The following is a 22319-nucleotide window of genomic DNA, read 5'->3' on the forward strand; positions in this document are numbered from 1 at the left end:
CCCCAGAGAACACTCTTCTCTCTCATGTTTGCAGTCAGAATCCCTCCTGGAAAGCCTTGGCTCTAGGTGCCTTGACCATTGCCTGGCATTATAGTCTTCTCTACGCTTTCCCTCCCTTTCAGTTGATTTCCAGGGTGTTGAAGAAAATTCAACAACATCATGCGAAGGCTCTCCTTGTGGACCCCTGTTTCCTCTGTTGCTGGAAGTTCAGGTTCAGTCTCATTGGGAATTCCAAAATTCATTCCTCCCCATTGAGACTTCCACTGCTTCAGCCACTGTCCTTCACCTATCTCTGTCTGAGGGTCTTGCACTTGATGGCTAACCCTTCTGGCTCAGGGTTGTTCTTTAGAAGTGTCTAAATCCATTCAATGGTTCAGGAAACCTTCTACCCAGAAAGCGTATTCTCGCCATTGATGTAATTCCGAATGCTGATGTAGAGGTAAAGATTTGCCAGATATTTCTTGTGATCCTATCAAGATTTTGGATTTTTTTAAGGATGGTTTCTCTTTGGGTCTGGATATCTCTGGAATTCATTTCCAGTGGTCTGCGATTCAGGCTTTTCGAGGGCCTGAAGTTGCTTCCATTTTTCTGCTTTCCTCTAAACTTTTGAAATCTTTCTTTCTGAAAAGGCCGGCTATCCATTGCCCGGTTCCAATGTGGCCGATCCATTAGTGCTTCATGCATTAATCTTCAGTCCTTTTGAGCCTTTATAATCTATGGACCTTGCGTTTCTTTCAGCAAAGGTTCTGTTTGTAGTCACCTTTGTTCAGGTCAGGGGATTGGGGCAGGCCTCGAGAAATCTACTCACCCACTCACTATGGCTAGTCAGAGTTCATCAAGACAAGCTATTTTTAGGGGCTACTCGCCCGTTCTGACAAGTTGACAAATAACAAGTGTTCTGTTCACTCACAAAGTGAATGAGCAATAAAAATGCCTTTAAATCTTGTTTTTATCTTGTTACATTTGCTCGTATTCAGAGACAGAGGTCAAAAGTCAGTTTGTATTCCTACATTTACTTTTCTTTATCTGACTGTGAAGTTAGAGGATTTTGTAAAGTGAACTGTGTGACAATTGTGCTGTGAAATGAAAAGACGTAAGATTTTATTTTACTAACACAACATTGAAATAGGTAATAAATGAACTGTACAAAATTTCAAAATATATTACAGTAATTATGAAGGCACATTATTGTAATTCCTTGTGGTGAAAAATAAGATTTTTATAGGATGAAAACAAATCAGAACACTTTAAATGGTGGTGTGACATATTGTTTCTGAAACTCAATTTCCTAACATTGTTGATGCGCCATATAGTTTTATCAATAAAAGTGCATGTTAGTGGAAATGTTTGTGGCCATTTCAATGAAAAATGTGCTGTCTGTAAATGACAGTGCACTACCACATCATGCTTTAGTAATATATTTAATAAAAGTGAGTTTTTAACGTGAACTGGAAAATATTTTTGCCCTTGCCCTGATGACAATGCTATTAGTGTACTAAGAGGTAAGCCAGGGATCATGCGTACCGTATATATGGGGGCTTGATTCTTATTATACATGAAGCAAACATTTAGTCTAGTAAATCAAAGAAGTGTTCTTTTGTACAGCAGGAATGGTGAACTCACATATTTGAAGGTGCTCTTGTATATGATAATGAAGAAAAAGGCAGCTCCATAGAACAAAATATTTGCCTAGGATCACAGAATTTGAGACCAGTTTACGAGTCAAGTACATCACAGTTAGGTCTAGTAGATTATTCCAGATACTAGACAGGTGTAGTAACATTTTATATGATGTTTCGAGGCCTGTAAAAAAAGAGACACTCTTCTCACTTCTCCATTTTAGAGACTGTGATGACAAGGTTATCCTAAGGCCCAGCCTTCTTTTTCTTCCTAAGGTTCCTTCTCAGTTCTTTCACAAAGAGGACATTGTTTCAGTTTTTTATCCCAATCCAACCTCTTTAGATGAACTGAATCTTCATTCTCTGTATGTCCATCTAGCGATCTCTGTTTATCTTCAGTGTACTTATTTCTGTTGAAAACTGGTTCCTTGTTGGTTACTTACGGTCTTTCAGGGAAGGGCTTCACTCCTCATCTCCAATTCTTTTAACATGGATTAAGGTGGCAATTATCCATGCTTACGAGTTTTCAAAGGCACCTTGCTTTCTTCTGTCCAGTTTATATCTTCCCAGGGCACAGCTTCCTTGTGGACAATGTTTAAGGTTGTCTGATTAAAAGACATTTTTCAATGCAGCCTCTCCAGCTTTCCCTCACACTTTAATGACAAATTATCTTTTTCACTTAGGGGGTGGCGCATCGGCAGATTTTGCTACCCAGGTTTTGTCTTCTGTACCTAATGTTTGATCACACATTCATTGATAATTAAATTCCCATTGCAGCATCTGTCTTGTGTTCTGCGGTTTATTTGTGTTTGTATTATGATCAACCGTCACTTGCATGGGTATCGGCTCAGCCGGTAAGGACTGCAGCAGGAAGACAGATGAGACGGTAATGGCCCAATTACTTACCTGTAATCTTCATTACTGCTAGGCCACGTTCTTCCTGTCACAGCCCACCCTTCCACATTGTCTTAACAAAAGACCTTTTGTTTTTATAGTATTTTGGCTTCATGCCAAAGTATTCTGAACATCCAGAGGCCATCTTGAAACTCTTTTTGTTTCAGGTAGTGAATAGTGTTATGCCAGGGAGGAGAACAGCTCATTTGGTAAGGGCTGTGACAGGGAGACCTGGACTTGGGGTAATGAAGACTGCCTGTAAGTAACTGGCCCAGTGTCTACCACACCGCTGATGCTATCATGGTATAATCCAATTGACCTTGCTTAATTGTTAGGGTACATTATTTGGCAAAGAGAGCCTCAAATCTCTAATGGCCCCATACCTTTCAGATTTTATCATAAATTGAAAGGAAGATGATACTGTTGAAGTTTGGTAATTATATCAAAATGTCCAAACCTTAATACTTCCCAATATCTCTCATCTCACTCAACTACAAGAAGACATTGGATTGGATCAATTGAACATTTCTGTCTTTGATGTTATGGGAAACTAGTTTGGGCCTGAATTGAATCAGGCTTATTCATGCAAATGTTGTCATCACATCTACATGAATCTAGATTCATTGCTACTTTAATACTAGAAGAAATATAGATGCTCTACAGGTTTTCTGTGTTTAAAATCAATTATGCATTGCTTGGCTTGAGTTTGGTTTGAGGGCCATTTTGTGAGTCATTGAGGATTACTGAGCAGGTATGGTGGCATTTTTTTTATGTGGGATAAGCACATGTGAAGCACCAGGCAATTTTGCCCATTTCTTCTGATTTCACATCTGCCTGCCCCATTTCAAAAGGTGCAGGTAGAATCCCCTGCAGCACAAGAATTCGTTGTTTCATGATCTGAGAAATGCACAGAACAAGCAATTCATATTCCATCCAACAGTATCAGGCAGGGACGGCTTTAGTACTGGTGGTGCCTGGTGGGACAATCATTTTTGGTGCCCCCCACCTCCTCCTCAGATTTCCTCACTACCACCAGACAAAAGTGCCTCCTCATCGCTGGACAGCCCCTCCTTCACATACATTTTCTATTATTTTAAAGCACTGGAAAAGGCTGGCCTTACTAATAAGAGTGCTCATCTACCCAAACGAACCCTCTTTAGCAGCGTTAGGAATAGATAATGAAAGACTAGGGGGAAAAAACATAAAGTCCTAGCCTATTTTATGCAGTCTGCATGCAGCTATGGACAGCTCAACAGTCACTGTTCTGTATTAGAGTTGTATCTTATGAATTGCAGTAACAAAAGGATATCTGTGATAAAAACAGTAATCCACTAAGCCAGTGGTTCCCAACCCTATGACTTCTAGGGACCCCCACTTAATCAATACTGGACCCCGGGGATCCCCATTAAATCATTATTGGAATCCAGGGACCCCCCAGTAGTGATCAATGGAAGCCAGGGACAAGGGCCTAAGCATTGTTAGTGAGTTGAACCGCGAAAGAATACACACAAAATACAGAAAAAAACATTCAGCAAACAAATGCACAAATGGCACACATTATTTAATTTACAAACACATATAAATAAAAATCTAATTTTAATAGAAAGGCTAGAGCTTATCTAACTTCAATTGAGGCCACTCATTGTCCATTCTATATTCTGTTGGATGCACCTGCACTGCTCCCATGAATAAATCTGAGGATACCAATTTACGTTTTTAACCTCTAATTTCAAATTCCTTCACTTTTACAGTATGTTGTAAACTTTTCATTTGTACATTTAGCTTCTTTATTTATATACACTCTATTTATCTGTTAATGTTATGTAATTTTCTAAGTAGTCACGAACCCCCTGAGGAGACTTGGTGGACCAGGGGTCACTGGATCCCAGGTTGGGGAACCACTGCAGTAAGCTATCCACATAAAATACATTTCTGTGATCTGCATTGTAGGCGTTATTTTCCGCAGGCATATTAACTCTCTGCACAATTTTATGGCGAGCCAAAACTGCCTCTAGACAAAACTCCATTTGTCTCTCCAGTAGAAACATTAGTCTTAAGAGTTATCCTGACATTATTATTTCTACCTGAAAGCTGGACCACAAGGAACACTGCTTCAGGTGTTTTTAAAATCGTTAGTTATTGCTAAAACAGAGCCCCTCCTGGGGTCAGCGCCCCTCCCCTGGTCAGTGCCCAGTACGGCCACACCAGTCGCACTGCCCAAAGCCAATGTAACTCTTAATGTTATTTGCCTTAATGTAATTAAACTGTCCGGCCCTGTGCAGTGCATCGAAGCACGTCACCCTGCAGGGAAGCGTGTGAATGGCACAGGCCTCACACTTCGCCAGAAGAATCCTGCAGGCAGGTGCTGCACACAACATTCCCGCTGGGGTGATTGTTTGCAGGAGCGCTGGGTCCAGGCAATCTCTTTGCCTTAATGCAATTATCCTTAAGGTAAATACACTGTCTGGCACTTAACGGTGCATCTAAAAAATCCAAAAGCAACAATGTAAAACAGGCAAATTTCACATGCTTCAAAATTCACCCCACTATTGCTGCCATCCCTTCATTGAGAGGCTCCAGGTTTTTATACACCATGGGAAGTTATGGGTGGCTATCGAATACAACTTGAAGAATGGTCAGTCATGGAGCTAGTGACCTTCTTGGCACAAAATAAATAAATGAATCAAGCCTGCATCATATGAGAACTTACCGAGTCTATATACTACTCCGTAGGAAGTTTGTAAAGTGAAGTAGTGAAGTTAATCTGATATTGGATATTTCTACAAATCTATGAGAGAAACAAATTCTTGGTGTGAATTTTCTTCAAGTTGTGAGGAATTTTTAAGAACCAGACATGACGACCCACATTAAAGTATATGCCAGTATTGTTTCAACCACAATTGATTGGCCTTTGCAAATGTTTTTACATAGATGGCTGCCGTAACGGCTGCCTCTACTCTTAATCTAGTGCTCTGTACTTAGTTTCTGTATGACCCACTATTAGTATTATTTGACATGAATTAGACCCATGGGCTTCTCAAGTGATATTCAAGCATCACTAATGGACATGCCATTTGATGGCACCCTTCTCTTTGGAGACAAACCATACTTGGCCCTGGAGCTCTTTAAAGAAAGCAGGGCCACATCAGGCTCCCTGGGTCTTTTGTTTGCCTCTGCAGCAGAAGGCCTACCAAGCATTTTGGGATAGATTCCAGGGGTCTGACCGACAACATCCAGGCCATCAGGGGCCACATACTACACATGGCCCCACTTCTTCTGCTACAGCCCTTGTAAAACTACTTGAGTTTGCCCGTAGCTGTGCACAGTCACAAGGTTGAAAGTGAGATAAGCTCTTTCCACCACGAGTGGCAAAGCTTCACAATGGACAGATGGGTGTTTCAAAATGTTCAGAATGATTATACCTACCTATCCTTTCCAGCCATCGAGACATGCCTTCTAAATCACAATGACCTCTTGTCTATGTTACGGAAGACGTTTTAGACTCTTGAAGAAGGGAGATATAAAGAGAGTGCTAACATCCGAGATCGGGACTGACCGATAACCCTGTTATTTTCTGGTGCAGAAGAAGGACAGAGGACTTGTTGGACCTGGCCCTTTTTGCAGGGTCACCCTCAAACTTTTTGCATCCTTCCTCCTACTTTCTCTGACCTGTTTTTGTTGGCTGTAGGACTCTGGGCACTTTACCACTGCTAACCAGTGCTAAAGTGCATGTGCTCTCTGCCTAAATTATATTGGTGATTGGTTTATCCATGATTGGCTTATTTGATTTAATAGCAAGTCCCTAGTAAAGTGCACTAGAGGTGCCTAGGTCCTGTAAATCAAATGCCTGCAGCACTGATTGTGCCACTCACATGAGTAACCCTGTAAACATGCCTCAGACCAGCCACTGCAGTGTCTTTGTGGACAGTTTTGCAATGCCAATTCGACCTGGCAAGTGTACTCAATTGCAAGGCCAAACCTTACCTTTTACTACATGTATGTCACCCCAAAGGAAGGCCCAAGGCAGCCCCATGGGCGAAGTGCAATGTATTTAAAAGGTGGGACATGTACTGTTGTGTTTTACATGCCCTGATAATGAAATACTACAAAATTCGTTTTTCACTATTGCAGGGCCTATCTATCCCATAGGTTAACATGGGGACTGCCTTTAAAAATCTTTTAAGTGCAGTTTCCTATTGGGAGCAGATAGAGGTAGAGTTTGGGGTCTCTGAACTCACAATTGAAAAATACATCTTTTGGTAGAGTTGTTTTTAGATTGTCTGTTTGAAAATGGCACTATTAGAAAGTGGGCATTTCCTTGCTTAACCATTCGGTGCCTCTTCCTGCCTGTGGAGTCCATGCCTGGGTCAGACTGACAGTTGAGCTGTTTGTGAAGTCCCTCTAGACAGTGACACAAAGGGAGCAGGGTAGTGTCCAGCATATCCTGATGAGTCTCCTGGACTAGATTGGGGAGGGAGGAGCTGACACACCTTAACGGGCTGTGCCTGCCCTCACACAATGCAGAATCCAACCTCCTCGAGTGTGTCTGGGGCCAAGCCCGGGCAAGGCAGGATCTTGTGAACAACAGAGACTTGCCTTTGAAGTTTGCCTACTTCAAAGACAGAAATGAGTATAAGTAGTGGACCCAAAACCCCAGATTTTCTGATTACTTCTTAATCAAGAGGAACCTCTGCCAAGAAGAAGAGCTTGATGCTTGAGAAGGACCTGCCACTCTGCCTGCTGCTTTGCTGTGCTAGCCTACTGGTGCTGCTTCTGTCTGAAGAGGGAAAGAACTGGACTTTACTCTCTGAAATCCTGCTTGTGAAGTTTTTCCAAGCACTGCTGTGTGCTCGTCAGAAAATTCGATGCACCGCCCATGGCTGGAAATTTGACGCAGAGCCTGCCTCGTTCCTGGAGAAACGACACAGCACCTGTTCTCAACGTGGGCTCTTCGCACAGTGTATTGGAAATTTCCACAAATGAATCCTAGGTTTCAAAATCTGCAAACATCAACGCGAGGGCCCGAGGCTGCGCACCTGGATTCGACACGTGGTCTCCCTTGCGAGTAAAGAATCAACACACGGTCTCCGATGCGTGTAAAGAATCGACGCACGGTCTCACTTTCAAGTAAGGAATCAACTCATAGCTTGGTTTTCTGATGCACCGTCGACCTTGCAGCTTTATTTTTTGACGCATACCAGGTACTTTGTGCTAAAACAACGCATCCATTGATTTCTATGGATTGAGACTTTTTACTTTAAAAATTAATATCTCTACATGTGTATTTTGGATTTTTGTCATTTTGGTCTTGTTTGATTTAAATAAATATTGGCTATTTTTCTAAACTGGTGTGGAGTCCTTTTGTGGTGTTTTCACTCTGTTACTGTGTGATTTTGTACAAATACTTTACACATTGTCTCTGACATAAGCCTGCCTGCTTTTGCCAAGCGACCAAGGGGGTGAGCACGGGTTATCCGAGCTGTGTATCTCCCTTACCCTGACTAGAGTGATGGTCCCTACTTGGATAGGGTGTAAACTGACTGCCAACCAAATACCTCGTTTCTTACTGGACTTAATCCTATTTTGAACATATGCCCTCTTAACTACTTTCCTGAAGAAGGACAAGTTCAAAATGCTCACCCTGGAGCAAGTTCTGTCTGTCCTGGATCCATGTGACTTGATGGTGGTTTGGGATTTTCATGACGCCAATTTGCATATTCCTGTCCCTGCAGTCCCACAGATGTCACCTGAGGTTTCAGGTAGGTGAAGAGTATTTTCAGTGTGCTGGGCACCCTTCAGTCTTACCAGTGGCCTTTGGTGCTGACAAGCGTGATGGTGGTTGTCATTGGCCAACTTTACAGGTTGGAAATGCCAGTGTTCCCATAACCTGAAGCCTTGTTGATAAAGATGTGATTGCCTCAAATAGTTGTCAACCACCTCCAAATGACGAATGACCTGTTGACACCTCTGAGGATTTCTATTAATGTGTCAAGGTCACATTGACTTGTTTACAGAGACTCCCTTTTTGACCTTGGTTTCAGAGAAAGTAGCTCTGAGACTTCTTGGCCTCCTTCATCTAGCTAGTGGACTATGCCAGGTGGAACATGCAGAGTCTGTAGAGAGATCAAAAGTCTCAGTGGGCTCAGCACCAGGGGAACCTCTCGGATTCCATCTGGGTGTGGGAGGAGACACAGATCTGCAGTGTTGGTTGCCGAAGTGGACCAGTGGCATACCCCCAAGTCCCTATCCCACCAATAGCTGACAGTCATAATGGATGCATGGCTGCTAGGTTTGGGGAGGGCAACTAGAAGAGGTTCAGATCAGAGGACTCTGGTCTCAGAAGGTATCCCTCATCTACATGACGTTGTTGGACTTGGAAGTGATTTGCTTGGTCTTGAAAGCCTTCTTCCTTTTCCATTAAGGGAGAACAGGTGAAGGGCCTCACAGACAATTCCACCACCAAGTGATACTGCAACAAGCAGGGCAGAGTGTGGTCATGGGTTCTTTGTCAGGAGGCTCTGCGCCTCTGAAACTGGATGAGTTGTCAGGGCATCGACTTTGTCATACAATACCTAGCAGGATGTTCAAATCCTAGGAAAGACATGCTCAGCCAGCGTTGCCAGGGTGGCTGCACTCAGGGGTTTCACAGGGCATCTTTCAGTCATGGGGTGAACCGTGGCTTGAGCTTTTCGTCATTGACGAGAATGTGCAGTGTCCATACATTTGTGCATTGGAGTTCACAAGGCAATTTTCCCTCTGAGATGTATTTCTTCAGGATTGGAGCTTGGTACTCCTGTATCTCTCGTGCCCAAGATTGTGAATTAGATCAGGAATGACCAGGCCCAAGTCATACCAGATTGGGCCAGAAGAACGTGGTACCAAGGATGTCTGGCCATGAACATCTGTCCTCTGATTCAGCTACCTCTTTTGGAGGACCTCCTGTCACAAAGAATGGCAAAGTTTGTCATCTGAGCCTGCGCAACTTACACCTCCATGCGTGGAGATTAAGTAGCAACAATTGACAGCCTTCAATCTTCCCCACTAAGTGGTAAATGTCATTCTACCAGCTAGGCATCCCTCAACTGACACAATTTATACAGGATACTGGGTGAAGTTTGTTGTTCTCCTCTTATCACTAACCCAGCAGAGCTTCGCTGTGGCAACAGTTAAAGGTCATTAGTCTGCTTTATCAGGATTTTTTTATGATTGTCTGATCAGCCATCTCTGTTAAAATCATCAGTTGTGATGTATGTTTTTAAAAAGACTGATATATACCCCACCTAAACCCTTTGTGGTGCCCCAGTGGGAGCTCAATCTGATTATCACATTCCTGATGTGCAACCCATTCGAGCCAATTCCTAGTTGCTCTCTGAGGGTGCTCACATTGAAGATAGTGTTTCTCATTAAGATCACATCAGCTTATCACATGAATGAGCTGTAAGTGCTTTCTGTCGAGCAGCCCAACACCACGTTTTTCCCAGATAAGCTAGTGTTAAGGATTAAGGCAGTTTTCCTCCCAAAGTTTGTAACACTTTTCCACATCGGGCAGTCTACCACCTTGTCTGCGTTTTTTGCTCCACTCCACCTCATCTACCTAAGGAGGATGAGATCTACATCACTTACATCCGAAGAGAGCTCTGAACTTTTACATTGATTGCAGAAAAGACCATTAAGTGGACAATCAGCTCTTTGTGGGGTTCCTTGGCACCAAGAAGGGGAGAGCTGGGCAGAAGACCATATCAAGATGGATTGTCCTTTGTTTGAAAATCTGCTACAGACTGGCTACGAAGCAGCCTCGAAAGACCTACTGGCCCTTTCCACCAGAACCAAAGTTTTTAGCACTGAACTGGGGCACGGAATGTCTGTACTGAACATCTGCCAGGCTGCAACGTGGGAATTAGTTCACATGTTGATAAAACAATACTACTTGGCTAGCCACTTTAGATTATCACGGATTCCTCACCAACTCATTCTCCTCTCCATTCTGTGAAGTGGACTTTTGTGGTCCATATTACAAAGATTCCAAAATAGAGACCTGCATACTGGCACCATCTAATTACTAGGTGCTCTGTGTCTAATAACGTGGATAGATCTCAGAAAGAAACTGATGTTGACAGAGGGATGTGGCAGTAATATTGTTACCCCAGTATCACTTCAGGGGCAGAATGGACTTGCACAGAGCCGCACAGAGCCACACAACGCCACATACTGAAGTGCAAGGGAATTGCTGAGAAAAATCTCCTGATCCAGTCTTGACCCTGGGTGTATTCACAGGGTGAGGAATCTACAGTTACATAAAGTATCCACAAAAAACAGCATTACCGAAGGTAGGTAACATGTTAATCAATAACTGTAGATGACCCAGTCTTGTCATATTGCCCATTAAAGCCAAAAAATATTGCTCATAATTGCTAGAGATTGTTGCCTGGCATTGCGAAACAACAGCAACATCATTGCAGAAAAATCATATTCCTCCTACTAAATAGTTGATGTCTCTCCCTGAGTGTGGTGGCTTCTATTCTCTTATCTGTATTGCGGAAGCATATGGCCCTTCCCTCACTAAGAGGGAGCTTACATGAGGTGCATGGTGGAAGTTGTTGTGCACCTTCCAAACCAACCATTCTCTGTTAGCTCCACCATGGAAAATACAGTTAAAAATAAACTGAACTTCTATCTTTGATTTTGTAAATGTGCTAAATAACTTCATTGGAAGCTTAATTTGTCTTTTCTCAGCCGTCCAAATGCATCACTGGCAGTAGTGATTTAAGTGTTTTCCTGGCCTTGAACTCTCCTATCTTCGACTGGATTTCCTGTCCTGAGTGAAGCATGGCTAGAACAATGCCGACCATTGAAGCTGAGTATATCAAAAATCTTCAGCAGCAAATCTACTTCCTGGAGCTCGAAGCCAACTTTCTATATCCTTTCTTTGTATATTGTATTGTATTATATTGTCCTATATTACTTGTGTACTGCTTGCTACCCCTTTGTGGAACCTGAAAGGCTTACCTACAAGGAAAACATATACAGCACTCAGGATGTGAAGAGTGCATGATTGCCCAGTGAAGTGCTCTTACCTTGTCTTAACCATATGATGAATGATGGGTAGACACAGAGGTTACAATTGTGTTTGCAGGTGGCACTGATTAGCTTTACAGATTCTTAGACGTTACAACATTCCATCTGGTCTTTTATACTCTGTTTGAGGCGGAAGGGTGTCCATGTGAATTAGGGTGGTGCAGCAGGGTAAGCCAGCTGTAGGTGGGAGGATGGTCTGAGATCCGCATGGATGACTTAAATACTGTAAATTAATGTATTAATAGGTAGAAATGGGAAGATTCATAATGGAATTCCAAAGAAGGGTATGGATTATGGTCCTCCTTTTCACCAGTCTGAAGGTAGGTCTCAGGCAGTACGAGAAGCCGCCCACCGAGTTCAAGAGAGTTTTTTCTAATTTGGTCTATCAGAAGAAGATGATGATGATGTTGGAATGATATTCCTTGAAAGCCAGGAATGAGTGTACCAACTCAGACAGGTTAATGAGGTAATCCCAGTAAAACTGGTGATAAAACCTAGGACAATAATCCCTGTAGTCCAAGGGCAACTATAGCTACCCAGTGGAGAGAGTAGGAGTTTCCCAAGCGTGAGAATTTCAACAAGGTGGTTGAGAGTGTGGTATGGATATAATATAGAGTTTACTACCCTTGAAGAGTGCTGAAGCACTTTTGGACTGTAGCACACCACTCTGGGGGAGTCCATTGCCGGTGAGGTATCAGATGATCATTAGTCATGCTGATTTCACTCATAATGTTACAATTTCCGATATTATCCTCATACCTATTTTTCGAATATTTTGCAGATTCCTCGTGTAATCTTACTTTCATGTGCTAAAATGAATGAGGTGATTCACACTATTAATAATATCGTCTTGTTTTCTGTAAGATACCAGTAGTCATGCTGTTTGTAGACTAATTGGCCCGCTGATTGTAGTCTAGATGCCCTGACATTTGTATATACAGGGAGTGCAGAACTATTAGGCAAGTTGTATTTTTGAGGATTAATTTTATTATTGAACAACAACCATGTTCTCAATGAACCCAAAAAACTCATTAATATCAAAGCTGAATATTTTTGGAAGTAGTTTTTAGTTTGTTTTTAGTTTTAGCTATGTTAGGGGGATATCTGTGTGTGCAGGTGACTATTACTGTGCATAATTATTAGGCAACTTAACAAAAAAAAATCTATACCCATTTCAATTATTTATTATTACCAGTGAAACCAATATAACATCTCAACATTCACAAATATACATTTCTGACATTCAAAAACAAAACAAAAACAAATCAGTGACCAATATAGCCACCTTTCTTTTCAAGGACACTCAAAAGCCTGCCATCCATGGATTCTGTCAGTGTTTTGATCTGTTCACCATCAACATTGCGTGCAGCAGCAACCACAGCCTCCCAGACACTGTTCAGAGAGGTGTACTGTTTTCCCTCCTTGTAAATCTCACATTTGATGATGGACCACAGGTTCTCAATGGGGTTCAGATCAGGTGAACAAGGAGGCCATGTCATTAGATTTCCTTCTTTTATACCCTTTCTTGCCAGCCACGCTGTGGAGTACTTGGACGCGTGTGATGGAGCATTGTCCTGCATGAGAATCATGTTTTTCTTGAAGGATGCAGACTTCTTCCTGTACCACTGCTTGAAGAAGGTGTCTTCCAGGAACTGGCAGTAGGACTGGGAGTTGAGCTTGACTCCATCCTCAACCCGAAAAGGCCCCACAAGCTCATCTTTGATGATACCAGCCCAAACCAGTACTCCACCTCCACCTTGCTGGCGTCTGAGTCGGACTGGAGCTCTCTGCCCTTTACCAATCCAGCCACGGGCCCATCCATCTGGCCCATCAAGACTCACTCTCATTTCATCAGTCCATAAAACCTTAGAAAAATCAGTCTTGAGATATTTCTTGGCCCAGTCTTGGTTTTTCAGCTTGTGTGTCTTGTTCAGTGGTGGTCGTCTTTCAGCCTTTCTTACCTTGGCCATGTCTCTGAGTATTGCACACCTTGTGCTTTTGGGCACTCCAGTGATGTTGCAGCTCTGAAATATGGCCAAACTGGTGGCAAGTGGCATCGTGGCAGCTGCACGCTTGACTTTTCTCAGTTCATGGGCAGTTATTTTGCGCCTTGGTTTTTCCACACGCTTCTTGCGACCCTGTTGACTATTTTGAATGAAACGCTTGATTGTTCGATGATCACGCTTCAGAAGCTTTGCAATTTTAAGAGTGCTGCATCCCTCTGCAAGATATCTCACTATTTTTGACTTTTCTGAGCCTGTCAAGTCCTTCTTTTGACCCATTTTGCCAAAGGAAAGGAAGTTGCCTAATAATTATGCACACCTGATATAGGGTGTTGATGTCATTAGACCACACCCCTTCTCATTACAGAGATGCACATCACCTAATATGCTTAATTGGTAGTAGGCTTTCGAGCCTATACAGCTTGGAGTAAGACAACATGCATAAAGAGGATGATGTGGTCAAAATACTCATTTGCCTAATAATTCTGCACTCCCTGTAGTACCTCACTTCATCACTTTTGGGATGGATTCTGTAATAAAGCACAACATAAAGTGCCAGTTAGTCTGGTGAGTAAGGACGTTTACAGGTGAAGTATAGATCTGTGTTTGGTCAGCAAACTACTCATATATTTACTGATATTTAGGAGAACACAATCACGCGTGTTTTCACGCACATCCCAGAAGTGTCTGCAGTGGTGATGCAGAGTGTACAAAGTATGCAATACTGTTTCACAATTTCTCAAAGGAAGAGCAGTAATCCTTGACGTTCAAGAACGTGGGTCCCTACCCAGAGAAGCTGGTGTTAAGTAACACCCAGGAGCTGCAATTCCTGTGAAGCTGGTACTTGATTGTAACGAGGAGCAACACGTCCTTCCATTGAGAGGTGGCTATAGCTATCCAGTTTAGTTGGTGGTGGGTTGCACCCAGTGTAAATTCACTTCCTATAATGGGTGAGAGTGGAAGGCGCAGGAAAGATTAGTAATGCCAGGGCTGTATGGGGGTAGAAGGGTAACAGGCCTTATCTAGATCTGTGGGTTTATAGAGCGAAAGAGAGAGAATCTGGCTTAGGCTCTTTCCTGGCTGTAATAGGCCCAAATAGGAAGTGCCTTCAAGCTGTCACCCATAAGCTGTCACCCCATAGCTGAAGCCCGGCCTTTACAACCTGGGGAACTGGCTTAAGTCATTCTGGTACAGGATAGTGGAAACGGCGTCAGCTCTGCACGGTGATTGCCCACTTGGTAACTTCATCACATGCATGGCTGATGGCAACACTCAACACTGCTCTTGGTAATGGGATGCCTTTGCCACCAATCACTGCTGCAAAACCAATGCAACTGTAAACCAACACTCCTATGAGCTGATGGAAAACGTGAAAGAAACTTCGAGCAAGCAATGGCTAAAACCGGCTGGCCCACAGCAGCCAACGCAGTAGAGGGCTAGAGTTCGTTTTCTTCATATTAATGGGAAAAGTTGCCTGCTACCACCAAACCAAAAAGGGGCAAAACTGCTCATTGGACAAGTGCCATAGTAGGCATTTTTAAGTCACATGCGATTAATCATAGAACTCTGTGAGGGTACAATTGTCTTTAAATATGTACAACATTTGCAATGAACATATGTTCTAATCTGTAATGAAAGCACATGCTTTGAATGAAATGTCTGTCTATGAATTGAGCAAAAACACATTAAATTTGCACCTGGTAGACAAACGTGAGTCAGTTATTTGATCCTGAAAGTAACATTGATAACAACTGCAAGAAAATGTTTTTCTAGAAAGATAGAGCTACAGATTATATTCTTTCTTTAAATAGTCTAGATCCTATAAAACTATAGTGAAGCATCGAGAGGTCCTTAGAGGTCGGGTCATCTAAATAGGTCCCGAAAAGAGTATTTAATCCCAAAACCATAAATTGACCAGCATTGGCATAACCAATAGGTCTAGCCTTTGGGACCTTATCAGTGTTTAGTATTAACAATAATTTAGAGGTTTGCCGTAAACAGAGAACACAGTTCAGGAGAGATTTATAGGCTCCTACATTTTCTGCAGATTAAAAAAAATACCAACAGATATGAATTTCCAGGAATAGGGCAACTGAGTCCCATAGTGGGTGGAGCAGGGCATCAACATGTCAAGCCTTTGCAGAGAAGCCAGACAGGCTAGTCATCTCTGCACTCTAACAGAATGCAGCAAGCACGTCTGCGTTAGGTACACAATCGTGCAAAAGAGGTCCTAAGGAAAGGTGTGTGAAGGTGCACACACCCTGTCACAAGAGCAAACAAAGGCTCCGGTGACATGAATGCAGGGGTGGAAACGTAAGGGGCAGACCGGGGTCCTGATATTCAGGACGCGGAAACTGTAGCTGAACTGTAGGCTCTGGTTGACAAGCAAGCCTACCTTTTAATAAGCTCATTATTTAGGAAAGCTGGAAATAAATAGACCAAATGCCTAGGAGCGTTTTTAGCATCATTTTGGCATCAGTGTGAGAAACAAATATTCTTCACTGGTTCCGCAGACTTTAACTTCTTTTCCCGCAGCAATTTGAAAAACATGCAGCAGATTGGTACTGCCTCTCCTCATCAATTGCAGATGACACTAATAAAGGAACACTTACTGCGTCTTTAAATGTTATTGTCAAACCTGTGTATTGACTACGACTTGTATGGACAGCGTCATGGAATTACTCACCTTAAGACACTCCCATATATGTTTCTTAACCTACTGACATAGTTCAGTAGGACAGAAGCTTTTAGATTATATTATAGTTCTTGTTTTCCTCTCAATTCAGTTCCACCTCTGTAAAACGTGGATTATCAAATTCACTGCTCCCACCTGGATATTTTGCACGGTCTGTTCCAGCTATTTATATGTGGAATTAACAAAAAAAAAACTAAATGAACCACAAACTTTAACGAGAATCGAACGCAGATATAGCATAATTCAGATCTCTATCATTCAAGTTAGCCAGCTCTTTAATTCGCTACTAAATGAACAAGAAAGGAAGTCCTTAAAAGAGCAAAACACGCATGGCCTTTTCACAAAAGCAACACTGCAATTGAACGGTGCATCATTATAAAATATAGGGTTAAACATCCAATAGCTTTGCCATTGTACTGACATGAACCCATTAAGGGGTGGTACTTTAATAGTACACAGTGGAACCGCGGCCACAAATAAACAAGAGGCAACCATGTACTGTGGGAGGAGAGCGATATCTGCTGCTCTCTGCAGAGGTGGGAGGCCAAAGGTGCGCTACAGAAAATTATTAGTTACAACATTTGGAAAATATTCTGCAGACGTCTCTTGGATCTTCTTTCCTAAGGCATCTGCATACTTAAAAAACTGAAATCGCTTCTGTATTAGTGTTCCGAGGAGCCCCGAGCCGCTGCCACTGACTGGTATTGTGTGACTGTGTCGGTGCCTGTCCCAGAGCCATGGGAGGAGAGAAGTAAAAACAGAGAAAAGGGGGAGGAGCGGATGGATGGAGACAAGAAAAGGAGGTGGAATTGAAGTGGACTCCACACGGAAGAGCGAGGTGGGAGCTGGAGCTTTGTAGTTGAAAAGAAGGCACAGGTGTGAGGAAGGTGGGTGGTGCAATGATAAAAACAAAATCTAGATTTGTCTGAAAGCGTGACTCATGATGACCTGCGGTCACTTGGCAGCCAAGCAACATTATTTCCATTAAAACGTTTCCTGCTTTAAATCCAAGAATGCAAATCAAAACAGTCTTCTAAAACTATGGACACTAGAGTTGCATCAATAGGTGTTGTAAACTCCAAGTCAAGGGAGGGTTTAAGAGCCACTGTCCCCTCAGGCTGCCTGTATGGTGTGGTGTGCATGGAGCCTGTCTGCGGGTGACAGGCTTCCTTACCTAAGAGCCACCTTCCTGTTCTCCTCTTGCAGGATCTGCTCCTCAGACTTGCTGGGTTTGAGCTGCCTCCTGATGCATTGCATCCTGCCGGGGTAAGGTGTTCCAAGGAGCCCCGGGCCGCTGCCACTGACCGGTGTTGTGTGACAGTTTATGTATCGGACCCTGTTCCAGAGCCAGGGAAGGTGAAAAGTGAAAATGGAGAAAAGTGGGAGGAGTGGGGCAGAGGCAGGAAAAGGAGGAAAAGATGAAGTGGACTCCAAAGCGACGAGCGAGGTGGAAGCTGAAGCTTTGTAGTTAAAATGAGGTGCACATGTGAGGAAGGTGCGTGGTGCAATGTTGAAGAGGTGGGCAAGAAGCAGTGTGGTGGCGGGAAGCAGGGAGAAGAGGAGGCAGAGAAAGCCTAGTGTAATAAACAAGCCTTTTATGACTATGAAACAGCATTGTGCATGGAGAGAAGTTGAAAGTTACCAGAGTTAAAAGAAGTTAAAAGATACAAGAGAGCGCTCCTGCACTCATTGAGCAACACCTCAGTCGCAGCAGCTCTGATCGGGGCACAACAGCTGGTGTTTTCCAGCTTGGGAGGAGGTGGGAAGGACAAATGCTGCAATAAAATTCAAACAGCTACGGTCTAAAGCACCCAGAGTGTAACAGGAGCAACACCAATGATAAAGTAGTCCCTCAAACCAAGGGATAAAGAACCACAACATGAATATACTGTACTTAGTCCCTGCTCCTTGGGTGGAACAAAAGAGAAAAGGTGGAACAATGATGCAGGACTGACCACTAGCAAGCAAGGATTTTTTAAGGACACTGAACCAAGCAAATGAGAAGCAGAGGGATGGATTTAAGCCCACAGAGATGTGTATGCTTACGCTCAACCTAAAAATGTTTATTGGAGGGCAAGTTAGGGAATGTTTAGTGGAGGGCTAGCCATATGTTGCCCATTGAATCAATAGGAGATTGATGAAGCTAATAGGATTGGTTAATGTTTAATGCATGCATAGATGCAAACTTACAGCACACATACATTAAACCGTCTGAAACACACATTGAAACATCAACTGTAATAATGGCACCCATGCACACAGCCAGACATGCAATCCTTAAAATGTAGAAAGATAGCATTATCCAAACACAAAGACCTACAAGTAGATAGGTAACAAAGCACAGACACCAACAGTTGTCCATAACAATATGAAGCCAAAGGCTTAGGTTAACGTGCAAAAGTCGAGCCAATTGTGTTGTGCAGGAAGTCGGTCAAAGTGATGTACAGGTGGGTGGTTCAGGAAGGATGTGGTGCAGAGAAACATAGTGTAATTTTCAGCAGAGGAGCACAGTCTTATGTGTCTCAAGAGCGATGAGGTGAAGTACAACTAAGGAACCATACAGTGATGTGCTTTAATGAAGTAGTGAGAGAAGGGGAAGTGCCACAAAGAAACACGGACTGCGGTGGCTCAGCTCTGGATGCTGTGCATCAGGGTAATATACTGGGTCATATACAGTTCAGGGCACAAGGCGATGTGCAGACGGTATGCATTCTCTGTGATATCAATAAGGAACTATGCAGTCATTGCCTTGAACTCCAGCAGACGATTACAGCTGTGGGTCATGATGCAGATCATATCAGAAAATATTGTGGTCTAATGTCTGTTCCTGCACTAACATTAACTGCATTAATTTCTTCAATATTGTGAACATCCAAACAGATTTCTAGGATTAACTGACACAAACATTGTAGATCCGGTCAGTGCACCAAGTTCCTTCCAGCAGCAAAAGGCTGTCAAAAACATTTCCATGATATGGATTTTATTTCCCGTACTCTAAGTGGTATTGCCACTGGGCTCCAAATAATTAGAAGAAGTGTACTGTGCAGCATAATTAATGCTTTGTAATCAGATTACCGGATATGGTTCCTCTTCAGAGTACTTCAGTGAACCAGTATTTGTGAATTTAATTCTTTACATTTTCAAGTTTATTTCTATTGCTGTTCAAATTACATAATTGCAGCAAATGCCAAGTATACCAACACACATGCATGGGGTCAAATATTGAGTCCTTTGAAAGGGAATCAGAAAAAAGCAGCAGTGTCACAAAGAGAAAATACTCATGTTGTCCACACACTTTTCTCCAGAACATTCTGAGGAGCAGATTTCCACCCTTCTACATTTCCCCACTTTTTCTGTTTCCTCTTCTGACCCAAAGAATAGTGAATGTGATATTGGGCAATCCTGTAGGATGCTGAAGGGGTGGACCAATTATGGGACAAATCCTTCTATGCACTATTTTTTCCAGCTGCCAACTCTCTTCCATGTATACCCTCCTCCCTGGTGCATCATCATTTACATCACTTCAAGGTGCCTACTTAGTGCAGCATTTTGTGTGCATCAGATACCAGCATCTAGAGCTATTGAAATGCCTATGCTTACTAGGTCAACCTATGCTTGCAGGCAGAGTTTTTTTTATTATTTTGTCTGGAGCATGTCATGTGGACAAAAATTGAAAACCTGAAAAAGATAAAAATGACCTAGGAATCGGGTCTAATTTCAGGAGCCCCTGGACAAAGATGGCATGTTAGAAATTGGTTCTCTATTTGGCAGAGGTTTGCACCCTGTCCAAGTAGAGACTACAGTCCTAGTCAGGGCAAGTCACAACACAACCTAAATTATCCTGTGCTCGCCCTTCGGTAGCTTGGCATAAACCAGGCAGGCTTGACTTAGAAGGCAGTGTATAAAGTGTTTGTGCAGTAACTCATACAAAATTCTTCTCTCTCACTGCTTTGGTGGTCCTTACTTTGTGTCAGGTGCTGATCGCGGTGCACTTGGCACATTCAGCGGTGTTCGTGGTGAGGAGGAAGAGCAGCCTGCCCTCGGCTGCCCACTCTGGGGCTCCGGAATCTACCTCAGCTGTTCGGGCGCTCTTCGGCTACAGGGGCTACAGAGCTACAAGGCAGTGGAGTGGTGACATATGCATCTGTGGCCGACTGGAGGGGTGTACGGAGGCAGACGGAGGTTGCTGGGAGCGGCCGGGCTCTTGAGGGGCTCGAATCTACCCCAAATCCACACCGGCATCGGCTGTTGGAGGGGTGGACAGAGGTGGACGGAAGTGGTTGGACCCCTGAGCTCTGGAGGGGTCCCCGTGGTGCATTGCGGAGCGGTCAGAGGTGGCTGGAAGCGGCGAATTAGAGGCGGCCGTAGCAGCCTTGGCAGCTGTGTCAAGCAGAGTCAGGTCACGGACACGGAGAAGCAGTAAAAAAGGTATGACACCACCACCAGCCTCGCAGTCCCTAGTAAGCTGGGCATTGTGACTGGCTGCCTTGGCACTTGGGTGCTTTCAACTTTCTTTTTTCAATTGCTTAGTGGTTTACTTTTGTGGCGACCCTACCTGGGCAATATCAATCGACAAGCACCTGTGCAACTGCACAGGTAATTCTGCTTCCACTCCTGCTCACCTGTACTTTACGGCCAATCTTGGCATGAGCAGCTAATGCGCTGATCTTTATGTTATGTCATCTAAGAACTGTTATTGACATGCAAAAGCCCCAGATCCAACTGTAATCCCTCCACTGAAAGAAATCGGTGTTGCTCCCGCTCCTTGTTCTCTGCCACATCCTGCCACATCGCCATATTGCTACACCATCCACCATATTGCTATACTGCAATACTGCCATACTGCCAAGGTGGTAGGGTAGTGTTGGCAAGGTCAGGCGAGTCCAGGCCACCAGAGAAGTGGCCCAGCCAGGTCTGGGTGTGGCTTGTGGAGGTGTAACTGACCTACTTGCCCTACTGTGAACTAAGTCAAAAGCCGCCAAAATATCAAACTATAAATTATTACTAATCCACATAAACTATCAAGTGCCCAGGGGCCACTCAGATCTATAGCAGTTTCTCCATTGGGCCCAGCAGGATCCAGGAGGAGATCAAGGAACTTTGTGCGTGCTCGTGCCCCTCAACAGTCGAGGTGAGGCGGCGCGCCCACAAAGCCAAGGGTCATCTGGAAGTCCCGGAGGAAGCCCCAGCTGGCCTCAGTGGGACCCCTTGGCTGCTACAGTGGGCCTAGCCTTCTAGCGACCTCCACAGGAGCCAGCAGTAAATTGGGCAGTACTTGAGGAGGACCATGCGTGCTGGTGCCCCTCAAACGTTGAGGTGTGGCAGCGCGTTTACTAGACAAGAAAGAAGCAAAAAGGAAAACCTTGAGAAAACTTTACAGATGGCGAAAATGTGATCAGGGAAAGAAAGGGCTTTTCAGCCGCAAGCCAAGAGGAATAAGAAGCTTAATAAACCCTCCTCTCCACCTTCAACACCAAAATGGGAAGCAAAAATGAAGTCAAAGCATCAATCTTTCTTTCCTCTATACCCCTTTCTTTCAAAGGTTTCAAAAATCGGTGAACATCCCCCACAAAATTGACTTCTTAAAGGACTCTGTAGGTGCGATCTTATTCTTTACCTAATGGCTCCGTGGTTCTACCCCATCCAAGTTCCCTTATAAAAAGTGAAAGCAGCTTTCTATATGAGCAAGGTGATAAAAGCGGGAGCGGATGTCTAAAAAATCTGCCCTTAGTAATAATAAAAAATTAACGGACGATAATCCTAAAGAAAATGTCTGGGGTTCAATCAGTGACCTGGAATTACTGACCTTATGGTCATCATCGCCGTCCCCTGTAGCTTTCAACTTTCCATCTCTGGAAAATCTAACTGACTTTCCACAATTAGGTATTCAACCTTCTTTTGAGGTAAATGTAATTATTAAAGAAGCCAAGGAATCCACGTCAGGTCTACCTTCCTTGAGGCCACAGGAGGCCGGCCAAGTGTGGAAAGGGAATTACCCTCTAAAAACTACTCACACTTCGGAGGATTTCAATA

The 22319-nt window shown here is 43.5% G+C and overlaps 1 protein-coding gene across 1 annotated transcript in view; it reads left to right on the forward strand.

Moving 5' to 3' along the window:
• Positions 1-22319, forward strand: part of LOC138296044 (interaptin-like) — a 445611-nt gene that overhangs the window by 50028 nt on the left and 373264 nt on the right. Inside the window, exon 2 of the mRNA XM_069234803.1 lies at positions 11247-11428. Within this exon, the coding sequence (XP_069090904.1) occupies positions 11340-11428 (89 nt within the window). The 5' untranslated portion in view covers positions 11247-11339. The remainder of the gene's footprint in view (positions 1-11246; positions 11429-22319) is intronic.

Source organism: Pleurodeles waltl, chromosome 5 (genome assembly GCF_031143425.1).
Source record: "Pleurodeles waltl isolate 20211129_DDA chromosome 5, aPleWal1.hap1.20221129, whole genome shotgun sequence".
In the NCBI taxonomy this organism is placed as follows: Eukaryota; Metazoa; Chordata; class Amphibia; order Caudata; family Salamandridae; genus Pleurodeles; species Pleurodeles waltl.